The 20,235-nt window shown below is 37.6% G+C and overlaps 1 protein-coding gene across 1 annotated transcript in view; it reads right to left on the bottom strand.

Annotated features, from left to right (window-relative positions):
• Positions 1-20,235, bottom strand: part of SMOC2 (SPARC related modular calcium binding 2) — a gene marked incomplete at both ends in the record, with an annotated part of 136,958 nt that overhangs the window by 20,138 nt on the left and 96,585 nt on the right. The window contains one exon of the mRNA XM_084202185.1: positions 13,641-13,723. Within this exon, the coding sequence (XP_084058311.1) occupies positions 13,641-13,723 (83 nt within the window). The remainder of the gene's footprint in view (positions 1-13,640; positions 13,724-20,235) is intronic.

A 20,235-nucleotide genomic window follows, 5' to 3' on the forward strand; every position in this document is an offset into this window, starting at 1 on the left:
AGGAACCAGACTAAGTTTAGAGAATAATTATTCCTTGCAAAATTTGACACTAGGATTGTATATCTAATATTAATTATTTTTATCCATTACTTTGGTTCAAATTGATATGGTAATGTCAGTAACACCTAGAGCATGAACTCCCTGTTGGTGCTGTTTATGAAGTTTAGATGACCCTAACTTCTACAGTCCAGCTGGTGTCCTAATTATGATGAACTATGCTTTGCACAAAGCTGATAGGAAAACTGGAATCCAGCTGAACTACTGAGGAAGAGAGATATTTACTAAGAGCTCCTAATTAACTAAGTGTCCTGGCTTGCCAGCTGTAAAAAAATCTCATATTGTGCAAAAAAAGTAGTCCTTTGGTATATATATATATATACATACAATGCATCAATCACATTTTTTTCAGAAGCAATCTTCCTGCTTTTCTAAGACAAAAGATGCTGAGACACAGTTTTAAGGGCTGTAAAATAAATGTTTTCTCATGTTTAAGTACACTCAAATTTCTTTTAATAGGTCTGCATGAAAAATCTGAAAGATAAGCATGCAGAGCAAAGTGCTGAAAAATGTGGCCATTTCTAGTGCTGTACAGGGGAACCTACCACTCAGTAGCTTTCAGACACAGAGAAATCATTGAGACGTGGAGAGTGTGGGTATGCTCAAGGAGTCACATTGTACATGCAGTGAACCCACCATCACCTGAGGCTGTTGAGCTCACTGACACAGCAGAGAGTAACTCTTTTCCCTCAGAGCAATGTGTCACAGAACCAGCTCTAGGCAAAAAAATGCAGGCACATAGATGTGCCTACAGGAAAAATGGGCTGGTCAGAGCAGCTCATCCCGCTTCTGGTAGGGGAATAGTTCAAAATCCCAGCTAAGTCTCACTGAGAGGAAAATACAAAAAGAGCTCATTCATCACATCTCACCCCCAGCCCAGACTGATGCCTGTGCAGGCTGGCCTCTGCCATGTGTGCAAGGAGTATGGGAGCAGGGGAGTCTCAACTCATCTCGGCAGAGTGGTGCACACAGATGGTGTCAGCCCAGCCTCATGTCCTGCAGCCCCACTGCAGGAGTCTGGAGCTTGAGCTGTCCTGCTCCAGAGTAGGAGAGCTGTGGCAGGAGAATGAATGTCCACTCAAACATTTGGAGAGAAGAGGATGGGAAATCTTCCCTCCAAGTCCCAGCATCCCTCCCCAGGATGTCAGTATTTACAAGAGATTCTTGGATTGAAATGCTGACACTCCTTGAAACCTTCTAATGACACTTGCTACTGAATCTCACTTGTTCTCTCCTTCTGTGAAAAAAAAAGCAAGAAAATAATAGTAATATAATAGTATCAGAGATCTCTTTTGTGAGCCCTCTATAGGTATCCTGTTCTAGTTATTGGTTTCCTTTATACCATTTTACACCCTAAAAGAACTCATTACAGTGAGACTATTTTCAATTCAAAGTAATGGATTAGAAGCAGAATTTGAACAGCTTCAGAGATTAAATAAAATAAAATTCTTCTTTAGAGCAAATAACTGCCAAGTATACAATTACAAACCTACTTTCAAGAAGTTATCTACATAATCAGCTGCATGGTATCAACTATTGAAAATATTGGCAAAATATGTATTTATTTTTTCTATTCTTAATAAAATGACACAATGAATTTCAGAGTCAGCTTGAGTGAGGCTAAGTAAAACTGATTTCTTTCTCTAAGGTTCACCACAGTAATTCATTACAAACAGCAGAGATAGGATACAGCTTGGAGAATGGCTTTGATTCATTTCAAAACATGAGAAAACTACTGAGAATATATATGGAATACATTTGTAAGTAGAACCTGTTTATGATCCTTTCCTAGGAGTGTGAGTTGAGAGGCATAAGAAGATCTCTGTCTGTAAATGTGAATTTTAGTATAAATACAGATTTAAATTTAGAGCTATGTTAGTTATCATATAAACACTTCCAATCTGCATAAATCAGAAACACATTATTCCTGTTTAATGAAATTACCGACACACATAATCACAAAAAGCACCAGAAGAAATTACTATACTCCAATGTACCTTCCTAAACCCTGCACAAGTACATGTTATTTTGGGAAAAAAGAATACCAAACTCTCTTGTATAAATATTTCAGGGAGTTTAAGAATGTTTTATTAGGAATATTTTTGTATCCTTCCAGCTCTTTCTTTGATAGTGTCAATTCAGCTATACAGATTTCAGAGAGAGAAAAAAATTCGAACTAATAAAATCCTTCTCTAAATAACTCCAAATTAGCTTTTTGCATTCAAAACCTAAAGGACAAGCACCAATTGTACTGAAAAATTTCCAAGGGTTGAAATATATGCTAAATATCCTAATAAAAAACAAGCAATCTTTTATTTTCAGTAGTTCAGAGATATTGTTTTGTGGCTATTTAAATATTACTTCTCTGAACTGAAATTACAATATGGATATTTCCAGCATACATGAAAGAATAACTGTTCATTATTGATGATTATATTTAGATGCACACATAGGTGCCCAGCTAATGGAGTTCTTTATGATGCCTTCCTGCTTGATGAAAATGAGAGAGACACAGCAATAATAGCAAGTGAGATTGTAGAGCCAAATGCCAAATGTAATTTACGAGTTAAATCCATATTTAACATAGCTGTCTATTCTTTTCACCAGCAGATGTACAGTAGAAAAAATACTATAGCAAACTAGTACTACAACTACTAGCTATGTAGCTGAATATGCTACTCAACAGCTATTCCTAGATTCTGCTTTCCTCCTCAGTGAGCCAGGTGAATTTTTCAAACTCTGGGTTTATTTTCTGCAGACAAATCTGCTGCTCAGCTCTAGTAGACATTTTCCATTATAACTGTGTCTGGCTACAAAGCCTAGGAATTCGCTTATCAGTACTTTTCCCCATTATAAAGTTCACAGCACAGAAGGGTCTGTAGTGATTAAGAAGCCATTAAAAAAAGCTGATGAATATTTGCTCTGCTTCTTAAATTAATTTCATTCAATGACCTTTGCTTTGCATTGAACTGCGTTCCAAAGTGAATTTCAAATTGGATCATTACCAGCAAATCTGGATCATGTACTCAAAGAACCCAAACCTCAGACTCGTAAGACTCGCATTCTATAAGTCTCCAGTTAGAGAGCAGGGACTGAAAACCCCTGACTTTGCACTGGTTCTGGCTGTCTGTGTCTCATTTAACAATCAGAGACTACATAGCACGTAGAATATCAAGGGTTATGGAACAACATAAACCCTCACCCTACAGACACTTATGCCTGGGCTTAACTTTACAACCACATGTAAAAGTTTCTTTGATTTTAATTGAACTAATCACAAGAAGAATGCAAGTAAGTGTTTGCAGGATCAGGGTTCAGCAGGTCATGGATTGTACTTTAGGAATACTTACAATTAATTGCTTGTGGATGACTTACAGAGAAAAAAAGCTTTACCAGGAAACATTTCTAGATAGCAAGCAAATCCAAGAACTTCACAAATGTAAAGGGCAAAATTTGTGAGTAATTTATTTCCCAAAATTATTCACGGATTTTTGCCATATGCTAACATCAGGAATCTATGAACAGTAGCACTCCTGCTGAGCTAGAGAGAAGCAAATTTCTGAACCTTGTGAAGCATTCTGAATCCTTTGAAAGACTTCCCAGATGTTTTTATGGGGTCATTTCATGTGGAGGCCTATAAGCTGTACTTAACCAAGGAATAACACCATCTATTTGAAAAACACTGAGATAGTATCATATAAAATGTCATCCCTGTGAACAAGAGTATTTATTCTACATCTCTTCACTGAGCCCAGAAAAAGCCTTCTCTGCAGTTTAAATACCTGATGCGAAGAAGGACCTGGAGGAAAGCCAGCTGGCTTAAGCTCAGCCAGTGTGAAATGAAGGTGACACATGCTGGCAGACTGAAGCACTTTGAGGAATTGGCAGGAACTTTCATTGCCTCTCCAGCTGATGGCATCTGTCCACCCATTGTCCAAGTGGCTTTGCAATCAGCTCGACTGCAAATTTTCCAGGCATCATCTTGTTATTCTGTATTTTTGCAGTGCCCAGAACGCTGGCATCCCAGATTATACAGCTATAAACTGTTCTGAGGCAAGCAATCAACAACACTAAGCACAGAGTCTTTCCCAGCTCATTTCTGGTTGCAGGTTCTCCATATTAACAACATGACATCCTCTATCTGTGGCTTGCACTAAGGTTACAGCACTTCCTCACCAAGACAAAGGATGTGAAATTAATCGTCTTTGATCTGCTATGATGAGGAGGACAGAACCTGGCATTACTTTTAAGCCTCAGTCAGAAACTATGTTCAATAACCATATTTTACTTTGTAAAATAAAGTCAACCTCAGTGATATGTGCAACGCTCTTCTACTGGTGGTCATTTCCAGTGTTCTCAGATAAGCTATGCTGGTATTTAGAAAACAGGAGCATTGAATGGACTGATAATCAGAGACAGCCTTTTTCTCAAAAGAAGCAAACAAAGTAATTCTTTTTTGCAGCAGGCAAAATATACTGCACGATAGTGCATACGAGACTATTTCTGTGTTTTTAAATGTGCAATGTTATTCCTTGTTTGAATACAACCTTTAGGTCTCCACAACTGAAAGCCCTTGAGGATGAAATTTTTTTTGCCCTTTTGCAGGGGGTTACACGAAAAAGCCTTTTGGAGACTAAAACAAAAATATTTTCTTCAGAAAAATTTACTTAATGATGTGAGATCAGTGTCAACAATTTTGACTACACCTTGTTCATTTTCCTTGACAAGTAAATTAGGCTTATTGCTTGACACTTTCAGTCATTATTCAGCGTAGTAATGACTGATGTTATTACTGTATTACACATTAAGTTATTCAAAATGTTAGTAAGTGGGAAGGCTTGCACTGGCTTAAATTTTCACAAGCCCTAGCCTTTTAAGTCTGCATTTCAAAAAGTCACTGTTTGATGAAAATCACAAAATTTCTAGGGTGATTTATTGTAAGTAGGGGATATTTTCATAATTGCTGTGAATTGAAAATCCCCACTGAACTCACAGTTATTGAAGCTCTCATTTTATTTGAAAACTGGAACACTTCTCCAAGTGACTAAACACAAGGAATAAATGGCTAACCATTGCTGTTCCTCTTGAAAATATAGCTCCAGATATACATTCAATCTGAAATGAAAATATTTATTTTTCCCTGTCCCCAGATTAAACATGAGAGCTGTTTCTGCCACATAATCAAGGAGAACTTGTATCCAAGTATGAAAACACAACAAAACAAGAGATCCATTTTGAAAGGAACAGTGTTACAAATCCACGGCATGTTTTCATTCAATTTACTCTGCCAGATTATAAAGGAGAAGCCCCATAACATGCGCCTTTGAGGAAATAGTGTCTTATTATGTGACTCCCACTCACTGTCATGATAAGATTCAGGTGTCATTTTTCATTATGATTACAGCCCTGGCACACTAAAAGGTTTTCACCTTTTCTGTTCAGTTAATATGAGCTTTTCTTGACAGCTTTTAGATTGTAAGATGATAATGATTGCAGGCATTCTGGCAGAAAACACTGAGGTTATTCAATATCAATCTTCCCTGCTGGTGTTGGCTTTTTCCTACTGCTTACACAAGAGCTATAATCCAGTTGCCCCACATTGCTCCATTATTATGGGATACCTCTCCTATGTCTTCACTATCACAGAGATTATTTCAAGGTTTTTTAAAAAACATTTCTTGAAGTTTGTAGTTTTAAGAATACAGCATCAATGTTCGTTGAATGAGGCAGATTCTTTAATTCCTTTTAGGTTCCAGTGTGATCAAAGTTTCACTCTGCTTATTGTAGGATTTTATACCGGGCACAGACACTACCTCAGTATCCTACAGTAATGTTCTTGGAGCTGTTTTAAAAGGGTCTGTCATATTTTCACTGTAAACTTTAGACTGTCTTTAAAAGAGGGCAAGTATCTTGATTTTCTTCATACTCACATGTGTTTTCTGCAGAGACCTTGTTAAAAGAAACAAAGATGTTTAAAATGTACTGTTTTCAGTTTCTTTTGGAATTCTTGATTAGGCTAATCTCTGCATTGAAACATTTTACATAAATTCATTCCCTTCTTTGTCTTTTCACTATTAGGAAAAAAAATATGGAAGGAGAGTAAATATAACATTATGGATTGAATGTAACTGTACAGCTGTGTGAGACAACCTCCTGGGAAACCAGCCAGATACAGGAGAACATTCTCCCTTCTGGGCATGTTCTCCTGGAGGTGTTCCACTGCTCACACTCACAGCAGGCAAGATTGCTGTCCTTAAACATGTGTTTGTTTGCAAAAGGAGGACAGCAACAAGTGAGGTGAGAAACAAAATATATATTCTTTGGCATAGCCAAATGCTGTGAAGCAAATTAAGTCAGTGTTTATTAGTTCTATTATAGCCCTTTACAATAAACATAAAATTATAGGTTAATATGAAATAGAGCAATGAATGAAATGCTATTGCTGAGCCAGTAGCATCACCTTTAATTAGCAAGCTTTTCTCTTTTGTAAGCTGTGAAGCAGTTGTGTCTTTCACTGGCATTTTACTAGCAACACAAATTCTTTCACTGTCATTTTTATAGGCAAATTTTCACATTAAGTAGCTCTTAGGTTATGTGCTTTTTTATTATTTTGAGATTATTTTTTTCAGATATTAATATTTCTACTGCAGGTTTGTGTTAAGATTCATTTTGATAAGAAATTATTACAAATTGAGGCAAAATTAAAGCAGTATGAAGAACTGTGGCCAGATCATTATTAATCAAATCAGGATGAGGAGAAGAATAGAAGAGGGTGTGCAGGAAATCAATGTGATCTGCAGAGCCTTGTAAAGGAACTTGCAAGACTTCCTCCCTCTGCAGCTAAAATTCCCTCTGGGAGACTAAAATATACTCGTGTAGCCAGACAATGGGGTAACCAGCATTCCCAAATCTCTGTCTGCGAAGCAGTTCTCAAGCCACTTTTCCCCAAGCCTATATTGATGCATGGGGTTGCTGCAATACAAGTGCAGTACCCAGCACTTCGCTTTACTGAACATCATGCAGTCATCCTCCACCCACTGATCCAGCCTGTCAGGACCTCTCTGCAGAGCCTTCCTATCCTCCAGCAGAAAAACACTTCCATCTATTTTGTTGTTATCTGCAAACTTACCGAGGATGCACTAAATCCCCTTATCCAAATCATTGATAAAAGATACAAAACAGGACCAAACTCAATACTGAGTCCTGGGGAATACCACCAGCGACTGGCCATCAACTGGATTTAATTCCATTCTCGACCATTTTCTTGGCCCAGCCATCCAGCCAGTGTTTAATCCAGTAAAAACTGCATCTGTTCAAGCCAAAAAAAGACTCAATTTCTCCAGGAGACTGTAGTGGAAGAAGGTGTAACCACCTTTTACTGAAATCTAGCTATTCAACAGCCACAGCTTTTCCCTCATCTTCAAAGCAAGTAACCTTGCCATAAAAGATTAGGGTGCTCATGCAGGACCTGCCTTTCATGAAGCCCCATTGACTGGCCTGATCCCCTGGTTGTCCTGCACATGCTGTATGATGGCACTCACGATGATCTGCTCCATGACCTTCCCTGGTACCAAGGTCAGGATGACAGGCCTTTCGTTTCCCAGACCATCCCTTCAACCCCTCTCATGGATGGGTGTTACATTTGCTGATTACCTTCTGGTAATTCTGGGACTTCCCCAGTTAACCAGGACTGCTGGTAAATTTCTGGAAGTGACGTGGGAAGCTCTCCTGGCCAGCTCTTCTCATTACTCTCACTTCACCCCACCTGGGCCCACAGACTTGGTGGTGTCTAATTGGCATACAACATCACTAGCCATTTCCTTTTGGATTATGGGGGCTTCACTCTGCTTCCATCACAATCCTCCAGCTCTGGGAGCTGTACCTCCCTGTTGAGCCTCACATCCTCCCTGCAGACCCCACCATGCTCCAGGCAGGTCCCCTACATCAACTCACCATGCAGTTGTTCAGCTCTGCCATCACTTCACTGTCATCAAGGTTCACACCAGATTTGAACCAACGTTTCCTGGTCATAGTCATTATTTAGGTAGCTCTGCTCTGTACAGAGCCTTTTTGCCAAGTACCTCTTGGTAAATAGGACAGCACAGAGCTCAGGGCAATGCTTACAGGCTCATTCAAAACAGCCAGAAACTTCAAGTGGTTGGTTGACTGCTCAGAGCTTTAAGATTCAATAGCAGAAAGGAGCATTTTGAGTATTAGCTCATGCAGCCAGAAAGCTGGTTACATCATAAAAATATAATCCTTTTAAATCACAGCTCAGTGGAGACAGTTACATGCCAATTGACCTAACAGTTTGAAGCTCATGGGAAGGCAGGCATGTGTTAAAAATTTGCATTATGCCTTATCTGATGCCTTTAAAAAAAAGAAAGCTTTAGTCATTCCAATGTTTAAGAATGTGAAATAAGGTAAGATTAGCTTCTACTTGGTGCTGGTACTGGACTACACTGAGCAAACAAAGGACTATGTGGAAAAGACTAAGCTAGATGAGGTAGGCCAGTGGTGGTACCTCAGTATTTTAGCCGAGAAATTCTCTTGCACCTCATAAAACCTGATGCAGTCATGGTCAAAAGTGGAACCACTGCATGATAGAATTAACCTCAAAAGGAAAAGCAGTTAAGCCTCTATCACTTTCTTTTTCTTTTAAGATGCCTTTGAAGTGAAACACTTCATATGATGGCTGCTTGGCTGTGGGTGTTGCATCATTGTGGTTTGAGTGCTTCCGACTATTTCCCTTTAACTTTGGAAAAAGATACACTGCCAACAACCAAAAGTAAACTGTACTTATCCACATATAATTCCCCCATACCTTAAATCATGAGTTTTGCTCCACAAAACATAAACTGTTCAGGGTCAGTGCAGGATTATCCCATCAGAAACACAGTAAATAAAACCATTACAATAGGAAGAGAATTGGGCAGTTAGAATATTTTTGTTTCTCTTAAGTAACACAAAAATTAAATAAACAGATGATTTAAACTGCTCTCATGCATGATTTGCAGGAGAAAAATATTAACTACTTGAATGCCAGGGTTAAACTAGGCTCAAGGACGCCCATAGCTTAAAACAAGACCTGAGTCAGTAATGGGTTATGAAATTAGAAAACAACTTATAGTTTATATTTAAGGAAGAGTTTTGGGGGATTTTTTTTTGTTTTGTTATTAAATTGATTAACTCTACAAGGGACCTTTGTCAAGACATTTCATTTGAGTCATAAAGTTCTAAGTTTGACTTAAACTGTAGACCATCAGAGTATCACCACCATGATTAACAGAGCTTAGGCCCTGGATGGAAAGTGCTGAGTTTTGGATTTGGGTTGTAGGGAAAAGGGGGCACAGAGAATTCAAAATCTACCTCACAGAGGCTGTGCAAAACTAATTTGGATTTTTCTTGTGCCACTGAATAAACCCTGGACAATAAAAACCCTTCAGATGCTTCTTAACTCAATGCTATCAAAACCCTGAAATACTCACCTTTTTATGAGAAATGGTCTAGAATCAAAACTTGTAATGATAATCAAGGGAAGTGAAGGACTGCCAGTAAGAACAGAAATAGGAGTGAAATGCTGATCTTATGTGACCAGTGAAAACCTACAGTAACTTGAATGCAATGGAAGCATGCTACTTCCAGCAAGACAAACTGAGATCAGCATCTCAGGAAAACAAAATATTCAACAGTGAAAAGCTATGCTATTTAGAGAAAATAAAAAAAGGAGATTTTCAAGACTTTTAGTAGACTGATTTACCACATCTGCACATTGACCCAAGTCAGTATACTGTATTACTGTTCGAGGCACTGTCATTTCCAAGCTATACTTTCCCCTCTCAAATGATACTTTTGTATAAAATGAAGTATCACAACTGTAGGAACTTCAAAAAAACCCACATCATGTTAAAGAAAAGGAGAAACTTAAACAAACCAAAATAAAATGTAAGCAAAATTAGTGGTCTGACTTAAATTGACAAAACCATAGCAACGCAGTAAAGTCTGAAAATCCAGCTTGACATTGAGTCCCTTGCTGAAACCTGTGTGTCATTTACTCATTTGTTAGTTTTGGGAGTTTTTTTCTGCACAAAAGGTAAGTGTACTGCTAATTAAAAAACATTATATGATCAAAATGACATTGCCCAGAATACTTTAAAAATTTTTCTATTTACTTTTCAAATTTCAGGTCTGGGTAATGAAAATCATATTACAGGAAAATAAGATAAATTCCCAAGTCAGGTAAGAATACAAAAATCTTAAATCATATAAAGTACTACCCGAGGTTTATCCAGCCCTCACACACAGCAGAGCCTAAAACAGATACTTCTTGCTTTCAATGCATACTTTTTAAATAAGAAAAGGATTTGCCCAGGAGACAAATTATCTGAGTAGTCTGGCACTGTCTCAGTATGTTATCATGTCTTGCTTTCTTACACACCAAGGTCCTTTTCTTCCAGGTTGGTTAGAGAGAGTTAAGACTAGCTTTATGAACAGGGAGCTTACAGGGGCACCTACACCTCATTTCATCATACTATATGTTTAGCTTAACTGGCCTTCAGGCTAAACCCTTTTAAATGCTCTTGATCAGCTTATGTAGAAAAATGAATTCCTCTTTAACACAGCAGTAATCCAAAGTATGGAAAAAACTATTCAAGACCTTACATCACAGAGATTCCATTTTACTGTATAACACAGAAGAGAACAAAAGGTCAAAATACAAATGTTTTAAAGCTCTGACTGTGAGAAAATAAAAAACTCTTTTGTTTCCATAGTATGTGACATTCTCTATACTCCTTTTTGAGTTCAATTTCATTATCTCAGAATAACCAGATTCTGAGAAGGATCATAACCGCAAGTAACCTCAGAAAAATGCTTTGGCTTTAAAAAAGGACTAGAAACCTAATGGGAAGAATAATTATTATTATTATATAACTTCCAGTCCAAACTAAGAGATACAGGTGGCTTGGATCGTCCCTACAAACATTAGACTAGCCTTCAGCTTCAAATGCTTTATATTAGGTTACCTTAGGATGTTAAGGTTTAAATTAGTGGGAATTTTGCTGTAGATTCCAAGGGACACTTATCTGCCACAATTTTGCCTTAACAAGGTATCAGTGCTTGCCAAAAACTGTTTCTTGGTTTACTTACAAATTATTGCTAAAAATATTTGGCTTAACATATAATGGGTTCAAATTTTCAGGTGGTATAAATCAGTGAAGCTGCAGAACCATGCCAATTTAATCCACTTGAGGAACTACCTGTAGGGTTTATCCCATTTAAGATCATTCATAGCAGTAAAGTAATTAATTTTAAAATCTTCCTGGTTTTACATGGCAGGTAGTCAGAGTGAGTTCACCAAGGGCTACTGCATTTTTGTGGCTCTAATCAGCAAATCAAGTAAACCCATCCTTTCAGAAATGTATTATTCCTTAAAAGTAAGACTCCAATTAACCTAGTTTTTTTCTTTATTCAGTCCTGGCACAACTCAGCAATTATATGCTGTATTTAAATTTAGACAACACATTTGCAAACATGCCTTTGCAAGGCTGCTTACAAGAGAAAAACTGAATACAGTGATTCATTGCTATTAAAAAGTTGATTCGTATTAGCTATTCACATAACTTTGTGTTACTTGTTAACAACTAGAAATACTTGTACAAGCTCACCTTTCAACCTCCTTTTTTTCAAAAAATTGTCTAAAGTAAATTCAATTCATTTCACTTGATGTAGTGTTTTCATGATAAGAAATAAATTTGCCATTTATTGGCAAATGCACTTGTGCACTTAGTCCCACAGGGAGAGAAAGAAAAAAATAAACATCTTAACACAACTGCAACTGGGAAGTAGCCTCTTCCCCCAATTACTTGTACAGACATGTACTTATTCCATGCTGCTGCAAAATAGGAGATTCTTCCAGCTAACCTGTAAGTATTTAAGAAATTTTGGTATTTGCCTTATTTTAAAATAACACAAGGCATTTGGAAGTCAAAGATTAAACAACCTAACATGACAGAGAGCAAATCCATGTCATACATATCAATTATAATACTTATAGGCTTGCATTGCTGTAGTGTTTTTTTGACTAAAGCACACATAATGCAAAATTCCATAGTGTAAAAAAAAAAGAAAATCAATATACCATTGCCTAACTTGATGAAAATTTATTTATCAAGTAGGAGCTTTCAGCATTGAAGATTCTTGTTAACTATTTCACTTGTATCTTAATTTTGGATAAATCTTTATTACTGTACTGCATGAAAGCACTAGCAGTTTAGATAAAAAAATAGGTATATGCAATCTTAAAAACCTTCACCTGCCCATTCTCCTCTAAGATTCCATCGAGCAAATGCTTTTCAAAATATTTAGCAAAAGGTAGGAATGACCAGTAAGTGATGTCTTCAACTGCAAAACTTGTTTCTTCAACTTCTGCTCTGCTATAATGTCTTCTAAGTCAAGTTCTTTACATTCAGAAAAAACCCCCACAAAATCAAGTAACCATCCAAGTCTGTAACTATGCAAGTGTTGTGTGAAATAAGTTTTGAAGATGGCTAACTTTCCACTGGTTTCCTTGGAGTTGTAAATAGCACAGAATAATTTGGTTTAGAAGGGACCCTCAAAGGTTATCTTCTGCAGCCCCAAACAATAAGCAGGGCATCTTCAACCTGGTCTTTTAATTAGCCTCTATATAGAACACAACTTAGAGTTGTATCTAGGTTTGTTTTTTCTTTATTACACCTTGTCATTAAATTTATGTAATGACAGAGAGCATTAATGTGTGTTCACTCAATATGCATTTCAACACTGATGGGCACAGTTTGAGAATTGTCTGAATGCTTCTTTGGCTGACCAAACTAGATTATTTTTCATAACATGAAAGATCTGCACATATTATTTACTTCTTTCTGGTTCTTTACAATGGCTGACAGTGACTTGCAATTCTCTCATAATGTGCAATATCACTGAACCTGCTACTCCTCAAGTTATTCAAGCATACTAAAAGTCCATTTCAAAAATTAAGGAAGTCTACTGACTTCTGTGTAGCTCAACTATCCACAAATAAGATCTCTCACATGATTATAAAAAGTGTGAAAAAAATGAAAACTGTAATAAACACCATTTTTCGTTCATCAAAGAATAATTTCAAGAAGTATTATTGTGAGGTAAACTGACAAAGATCTCTTGGAGAAAAGTAAGATGGATACATTATTTAAACTGATTTGAAGATGGAGGCCAATTTCCCATGGATTTTGCTAGAAAAAGGATTATGATGCATAGGTTAAATTATCCTGGATATATTTGCTGATCTCTCTGATATGAGAGCAGTAAATCACAATTCCAGTAAGTAAATGTGAAGGCCATTAAACTACCAATTAAAATGGGACTTACTTTCTCTGACAAGATCCCAAGACCCATATTGACTTACACTGGTCCAAAGTCAAAGACTTCAGTCAGTGGCAAATAAATATAGGGGTATCTAAAAGATACACTGCTTTGATATAGTGTAAGGAATTCCTTTCTAATTTACTGCAGTGAATGGACAAAGCATTGGAATGCATAAACTTAAATTTATCAATTTCACTGACCTTGAAGCTGACGTCCTTTGTACAAATCCTTTGTTTTTGTTGGGTGAGCTCTGGCTCCATTATCACATTTAGGTTGTTCATACCTAAAGAACAAACAGGAAGAGAATAAAACCAGTCATGTTAATTGGATTAAGAATTAATTAATTTCCAATTTTGTAGTCCTCATACCTTCTGTATTTAGGGAATAAGCCTGCCTTTTCATTCAGAGGGCAATGCAAACTTATCTGTCTATTTTGCACTTACCTCAAAGAAACCATCTTTATTCTCCTGGAGTTGATACCAAACTAAAAAAAAAATATTCTCTCTTCTAGAGCCCATTCTACTGGGAGAAAAACTAAAGAATTGCTATAAATTAATACAAAATAAAAACTGTTTTGAAAAATATACCAAAGAAACCCCACTGAATCAAGAAAAAATAAGTCTGTATCCCACCTATAAAACAAAAAAAAGTCATAAACAATATCACAGACAGTATTTATGTTGGGAAACACCAGAGATATAATTTCAAAATCCCAGCAAGGCAGGTACTATTGTTAGGTACTACTGCAGTTCTAAATTTATGTGCTACTGTATCTTGTAAAAAAATAGTTTAAGAAAGAAGGGTTAACCATGAATGTTTTGAATAAGAGTGAAAAAGTCATAGGATTTCCAGAAGGAAGGTAATTGGGCTGGAACTGCTTGAATGAACTGTGAAGAAGACTGAATCTCTACCTGCTACTGGAACATTCTGTCTTTTCTATGCTTGCTGAGTTTACTTAGTCACTTTGTTAGTCTAACTGGCAACAAGAAATTCTGCTATTTGTACTTCCAATGAACGGTGACTAATGCCACATCACTAGCAATATCTTTTATGTGAGACCAGGAGACATGGGAGCATCTGCTGCTGAATCTCACCTCTTCCATCTCCCACTATCAAAGCATGGTGGTTTTTCACTCACCTCACCAGAGTCTCTTTCTGAGTAATTTTTACTTTATTGTCCTAAAGCAGACTGAAGTTGCAGGACTTAGCAGGTAGCACTTCAGAGAATGTTTCAAGTCTCAGTTAAATTAACATGAATTGTGTATGCACACACTGTTCACTGAATAGATTCTAGATTCTTTCATAGTTTATGTAACTGAAGTTCTCCCACTCCAACTTCATCAAAATTGCATTTACTGCGTGGCATGGTTAAATTTCTTATTAAATTATACTAATCCAATTTTTTTGGAACAAAATATTTCTAAAAGCATTGAATGGCAGCAATGCTCTAGATTCAGGTCAGACTGCTTCTAAAAGTAATGCCTGAATATTTTGCTCTTAATTATCAGGCAGCATAGAGAACTGCGATATTATTTTTTCCTTTGAGCACTTAATTTATTTCTGTACCATCTGATAAAACTGACTACTGGCCCACTAAGTTTTGGCTGCTGCAAGAAGGTACAGTATCGTTTTTATGGACATGGGAGAGCTACAGACTCTTTTTTACCCTAAAGAACAGCAGAAATAGAAGGTGCTTTGATAACACGGGTTGGATTCAGATGTTTGATGGACGACCACTTCAATCAGCCAAGAAAACAGTGAAAGGGAAGTCTCTGAGCAATCCCCACTAATGCAGTATCTGGCAAACAGCCTGGCCCCTGATTAATCTGATACCTGACTCTGCATTCCCCTCCTTCTCTTCCATTACTGTGGCTGCTCTGTGCCTACATTTCATTTTTTGGCCTCTACTCTTCTACCCTTTGGGCTGATATTTCTGTTAAATACGCACATAGTTCATCATATACAAACTAAATCTATAAAAGCCCAGTAGGTGTTAAAATGTTGCAATGTGAAAAGTCTATGTTTAACTCTTTAAAGCAACTGGAGAAAGAAAACAAGTCATTTAAAATTTACCATACAGGAACAGCCATGCTAAAAACTGATAAGAAAAGCAGACTTGCCTCAGTTTTCATGGAGAAAGAGTGGGAACGGGATAGTATGTCAGAATGGAACATGGTCAGGTTAAAAATTGTGTAGTTAAAAGACATCCCAAGTTACTCTTTTGAATTTAAAAGGGGAAAGAATCCCTAGCAGTGAATGCATATCTAGAATTGGCAAGGGCTTAGGAAGAGTGCTTTGTACCTCTGATCAGTCTGCTGGGAAGCAGTGAGATTTACTGAGGTGTACAAATCAGTAGAGATGGAGGCTTCCACAGGGATTCTACAGTGTGGGCAGCTTCATGAAACAGATGATTTATGTTCCTTTTAAAGTTTAGAGAATCTTGTGCAAGCTTGGGGTTTACTCTGCACGAGATCCTAGTTGCTAAAAAAAGTCACATGTGAGAACACAGCCCCATGATCCCCACTGAGCCAAAAGGCTGAGGTTCATGCTGGGATTTCCAAGAGGCATTGGGAGCCAGCTGATGAGGACCCCACAAACACTTTGTGGGAATGGTTGTTTTTAGCCTTTAAATGCATTACCTCCTTGTAATCCAGATTTATTCCACAACTTCACCTATTTCTTTTGTTTTACTGTCTTAAATGTCCTTCATTGACATAGCTTTATTTTAACTCTAGAACAAGTTAATTTTTTTCTGAAATACCTTCACTGATAAATGATTTGTCTTTTTTTCAGATGACAGTGTATTAGAAGGTAAATGAATGTTAATAACTTCCCTTCATTTTGAGGGTCTTATTTAATGTCACTACCATTTACTGAGGTGTTCAGAACCTTAAAATATGACAAATGTCATCTTCATGAGTACATTCAAAACAAATATCAAGCAGAATACTGAGCTGTTCTGGCAATAGCTTTCTGGATCTGTCTATCCTTTCAAGTGTTGTCCCTTAGCGATTCGACCCTTATTTGCAGAACAGAGATTTCAGTATGCTATGCACCCATCTTCCTACCAGGAGTACTAGTGCTATCAGTTCCTGTGGCAGAGTTTTAAGACACTTTAATTTGTATTTAGAAGTGGAAAACTGAAGGACAGTACACCAAATTTTGCACAAGCCCCTAGCTGTTTAAACTAGGAAGGACTCACATATCACTTCTTTTCATTCTACAAGAATTACAAAAGACAAGTGTATATTCCTGATATTCTGATCCCCCTTTAGTTCCCTCTCTCTGAAAGAAAAAAAAAAGTTTAGTTTTATCAATACAGAAAAGAAAATTAAAATCAAGAAATAATTAATGGGATTCCAGCCCATCTAAATATTTCTCAGAAATGAGGTCTAGACATTCCTCTTAAACTCCAGGCAGTAATTCCACCTGCTTGTTTACCAAGACTGTAGATTCCTAAATACATCAGTCATCCTTTATTTAGTATGAAATTCCTAAAACTGAGTACTCTCCTTACCCATCTGTGCTCAGAAATGTCCTCTTTGGGGATATCACTAAATTTTACTTCCGCAGAGCTTCACTGAGGACTGACCTTAAGTCTAACAAAGCTGAAAAATTAGAAGTGGTAAAGAACATAGCAGCTGATCTTTTTAGTATCAGTCATCATGCAGAGCACTTTTGTGTCTAAACCATGGAAAGATTGTATCCAATTTTCCAGCCTTTCAGCCTTGAGACGTGCAGCACAGTGAAAGGTCTTCCCACTGCCTCTTCTCCCACAGCTGAGTGACTGTGTAGCTGCCAAAAACAAGAGCCCAGCAGACCAAACAGGGGAAAAAAAAAAAAGAGACAGAGACTGATTCTAGGTTCACAGGTGATTCATCAAGGGGTTGGGAAGGCCTAGAATTCCAGTCTGTATGACAGTAGGAGCCAAAACGGCACATACTGCAGGCACACTATACATATGAATAGGAAAGCAAGATGGTTGATTTTTAAGGATCACCACCTTCAGTTTCATAAATGGCTCATCCTGACATGCAGGATGTGGCAGGAAGCCCGCTCAGATGAAGAAAGTGCACCTAAAAAATTCACATTTAAAAAGGAAGCATATAATTGGTCAGCTGATACAGGAGGAATAAACAGACACTGTTCAAGTGTGCAGGGATGGGATTAAGAATCTGGTAAGGAGCATGAAGGCAACAAGAAGAACTTCCTACATGTGTATCAGCAGCAAAAAGAAGACAAGGGAAGTTTGAGCCTGCTGCTGGGAGGGATAAGAGACCTTGTGACACAGAACAGAGAGAAGGCAGAAGTACTCACTGGCACCTTCTGCCTGGTCTTTACTTGTAAGACCAGTCTCCAAGGAATCCCAGGTTCTTGAGAGCAATAGTAAAGTCTATAGCAAGGAAGACTTATCCTGGGTCATGAAGGATCAACTCAGGGATTGTTTGAACAAATTGGACATACATAACTCCATGGGACCTGATGGGATGCACCCACGAGTGCTGATGAAGCTGACTGATTTGTGGGCCACTCTCATATCTGAAAGGTCATACTGACTGGGAAAGGTTCCTGGGGACTGGAAGAAAGAAAATGTCACTTCTGTGTTCAAGAAGGGCAAGAAAGAGCCAAATAAGCCAGAGATCCTCACCTCAGTTTCTGAAAAGGTGATGAAGTAAATCCTCCTATAAACTATTTCAAAATATATGAAGAAATACAAGATGATTGAGAGTTGTCAGGATGGAGTTATGAAGAGAAATCATACTTCTCCAACACTGCAGCTTCCTGTGATTCTGTAACTGCTCAGTGGATATGGTGAGATGGGCAGATATTATTTATCTTAATTTTAGCTAGGCTTTTAACACTGTCTCTGAGCATATTCTCATAGACAAACTGATAGAGTACGTAGGAGATAAAAGAACAGTGAGGTGTGTTGAAAACTGGCTGAACAGCCAGTGTCAAATAGTTGGGATGAGCAGAAATATTTCAGCTGGAAGCCAGTCACCAGTGGAGTGCCCCAAAGCTTGTTTATTGTTAAACAAGGTTAATGACCAGTACAATGGGACATGGAACAACTTTAGTAAGTTTGCAGATGACACAAAACTGGGAGGAAGTGTCTGATACAAAAGATGGTTGTGCTGCCATTCAGAGGAACTTCAACAGGCTGCAGAAATGGGTTAGCAGGACTCCCATGAAGTTTAAAAAAAAATGCAAAATTCTTGCCCCTGGCACAGATTTACTCCCTGCATCAGTACAGTATGGGGTCAACCAGCTGGAAAGCAGCTTTGAAGCAAGAACCTGGGATTTCTGATGGATGCTGAGTAGGCAGCAAAGAAGGCCAATAGCCTCCCGGGCTGCTCTAGGAAAAGTACTGCTGTCAGGTCAGACCTTTGTCCTCTCGTTCATAATGGGAGAATGAGACTGATCTGCAATGTTGTGTCCAGCTCTGAGCTCCCCTAAAAACAGAGGCATGGGCACACTGAGTCTAGCAAAGGGCAATGAATATGATTAAGGGACTGGAGCATTTTATATGGTAAGGAAAGAATGCTGACAATGTTCACCCTGGAAAAGAGAAGGCTCACAAGAGGATCTTAATGTTGTCTCTAAGTATCCAAAGAGAGGAAAATAATGAAGTTATAATCTTCTTGCTGATGTCCAGTAGTAGGAAAAAAGGCAGTGGGCATAAAATAAAATACTGAAAATTTCATGTAAAGGTAAGAAAAACCTTATTTTTAACTATGATGGTGATCAAACACTAAAACAGGCTGCTTAGAGAGGCTATGAATCCTTATTCTTAGCAATTCTCAAAATAAACTGGACATAGTCCTGAGCAATCTGCTATAGATGATCTTACTTTGAGTAAGGGGATTGGATCAGAAAACCTCCAGATGTCCCTATCAATCTCAGCTATACTGTGACTCTATAATAAAATTATATCAATAAGAATTAAAACACACACAAAAAACCAAAAACAAAAACCAAAAAAAGGAGAAAAAAGAAAAAGAAACAACACCACAAACCCTCCCCCAAAAAAACCCCAAACCAAAAACCCACAAGAAGAAAACCCTAACTAAAAAAAAAACAAAAAAGAAAAAAAAAAAAAGAAGACCCCACCAAAACCCAAAACCCAACAAAAACAAAACCACAGCAGAAGCCCCATTGCTTGATGAGCACAAAAAGATGATTTGGACTCAAATTAGGGAACAGGAAATAAAATTATTCAAGGCAATAATTCAAAGAAGGATTAGCACTAAAAAGAAGAAACAGTGAACAAACCTAGGGGTGGGGAACAGAGAAAGAGTGTAAAAGGGAGTATCTGGAATCTCTAGAAGTCATCTTTAGATCCTCATAAAATATGTCTAGTGATCCTACAGTTTTAGCATCAAATTCAGACTATTATGTTTTGACAATTTATGGACCTCAACTTGTCAAAAACAGTTGATCAACAGCGACTCTAAGTGATAAAATGAAAGAATCCTTAAGGTTGGAAAAGACATCTAAGATCATAAAGTCTACTTCAGATGGCACTGTAATTGACATAGTCGAGACTATGGTATAAACAGCTAGAAATAACTCAGACCTTGAAGAATATGTTAAAAAACCCTCCCCAAGAAGGGGAGGATTTACAGCAAGCAGCTTATAAGGCATGTTTCTTTCACAAACCTTATGCAAATGATAAAAAAGATTTTGCTTAAGTTATAAAAGAGTTATGATTGCACCAAGATACCTATACTGCCTGCCAGCTCCATATGAGCTTCTATAGCATTCCTACAAGGCCAAACCTCAATAACCAACCTA

The sequence above is a fragment of the Fringilla coelebs genome (assembly GCF_963513975.1).
Source record: "Fringilla coelebs genome assembly, chromosome: 3".
NCBI lineage: Eukaryota > Metazoa > Chordata > Aves > Passeriformes > Fringillidae > Fringilla > Fringilla coelebs.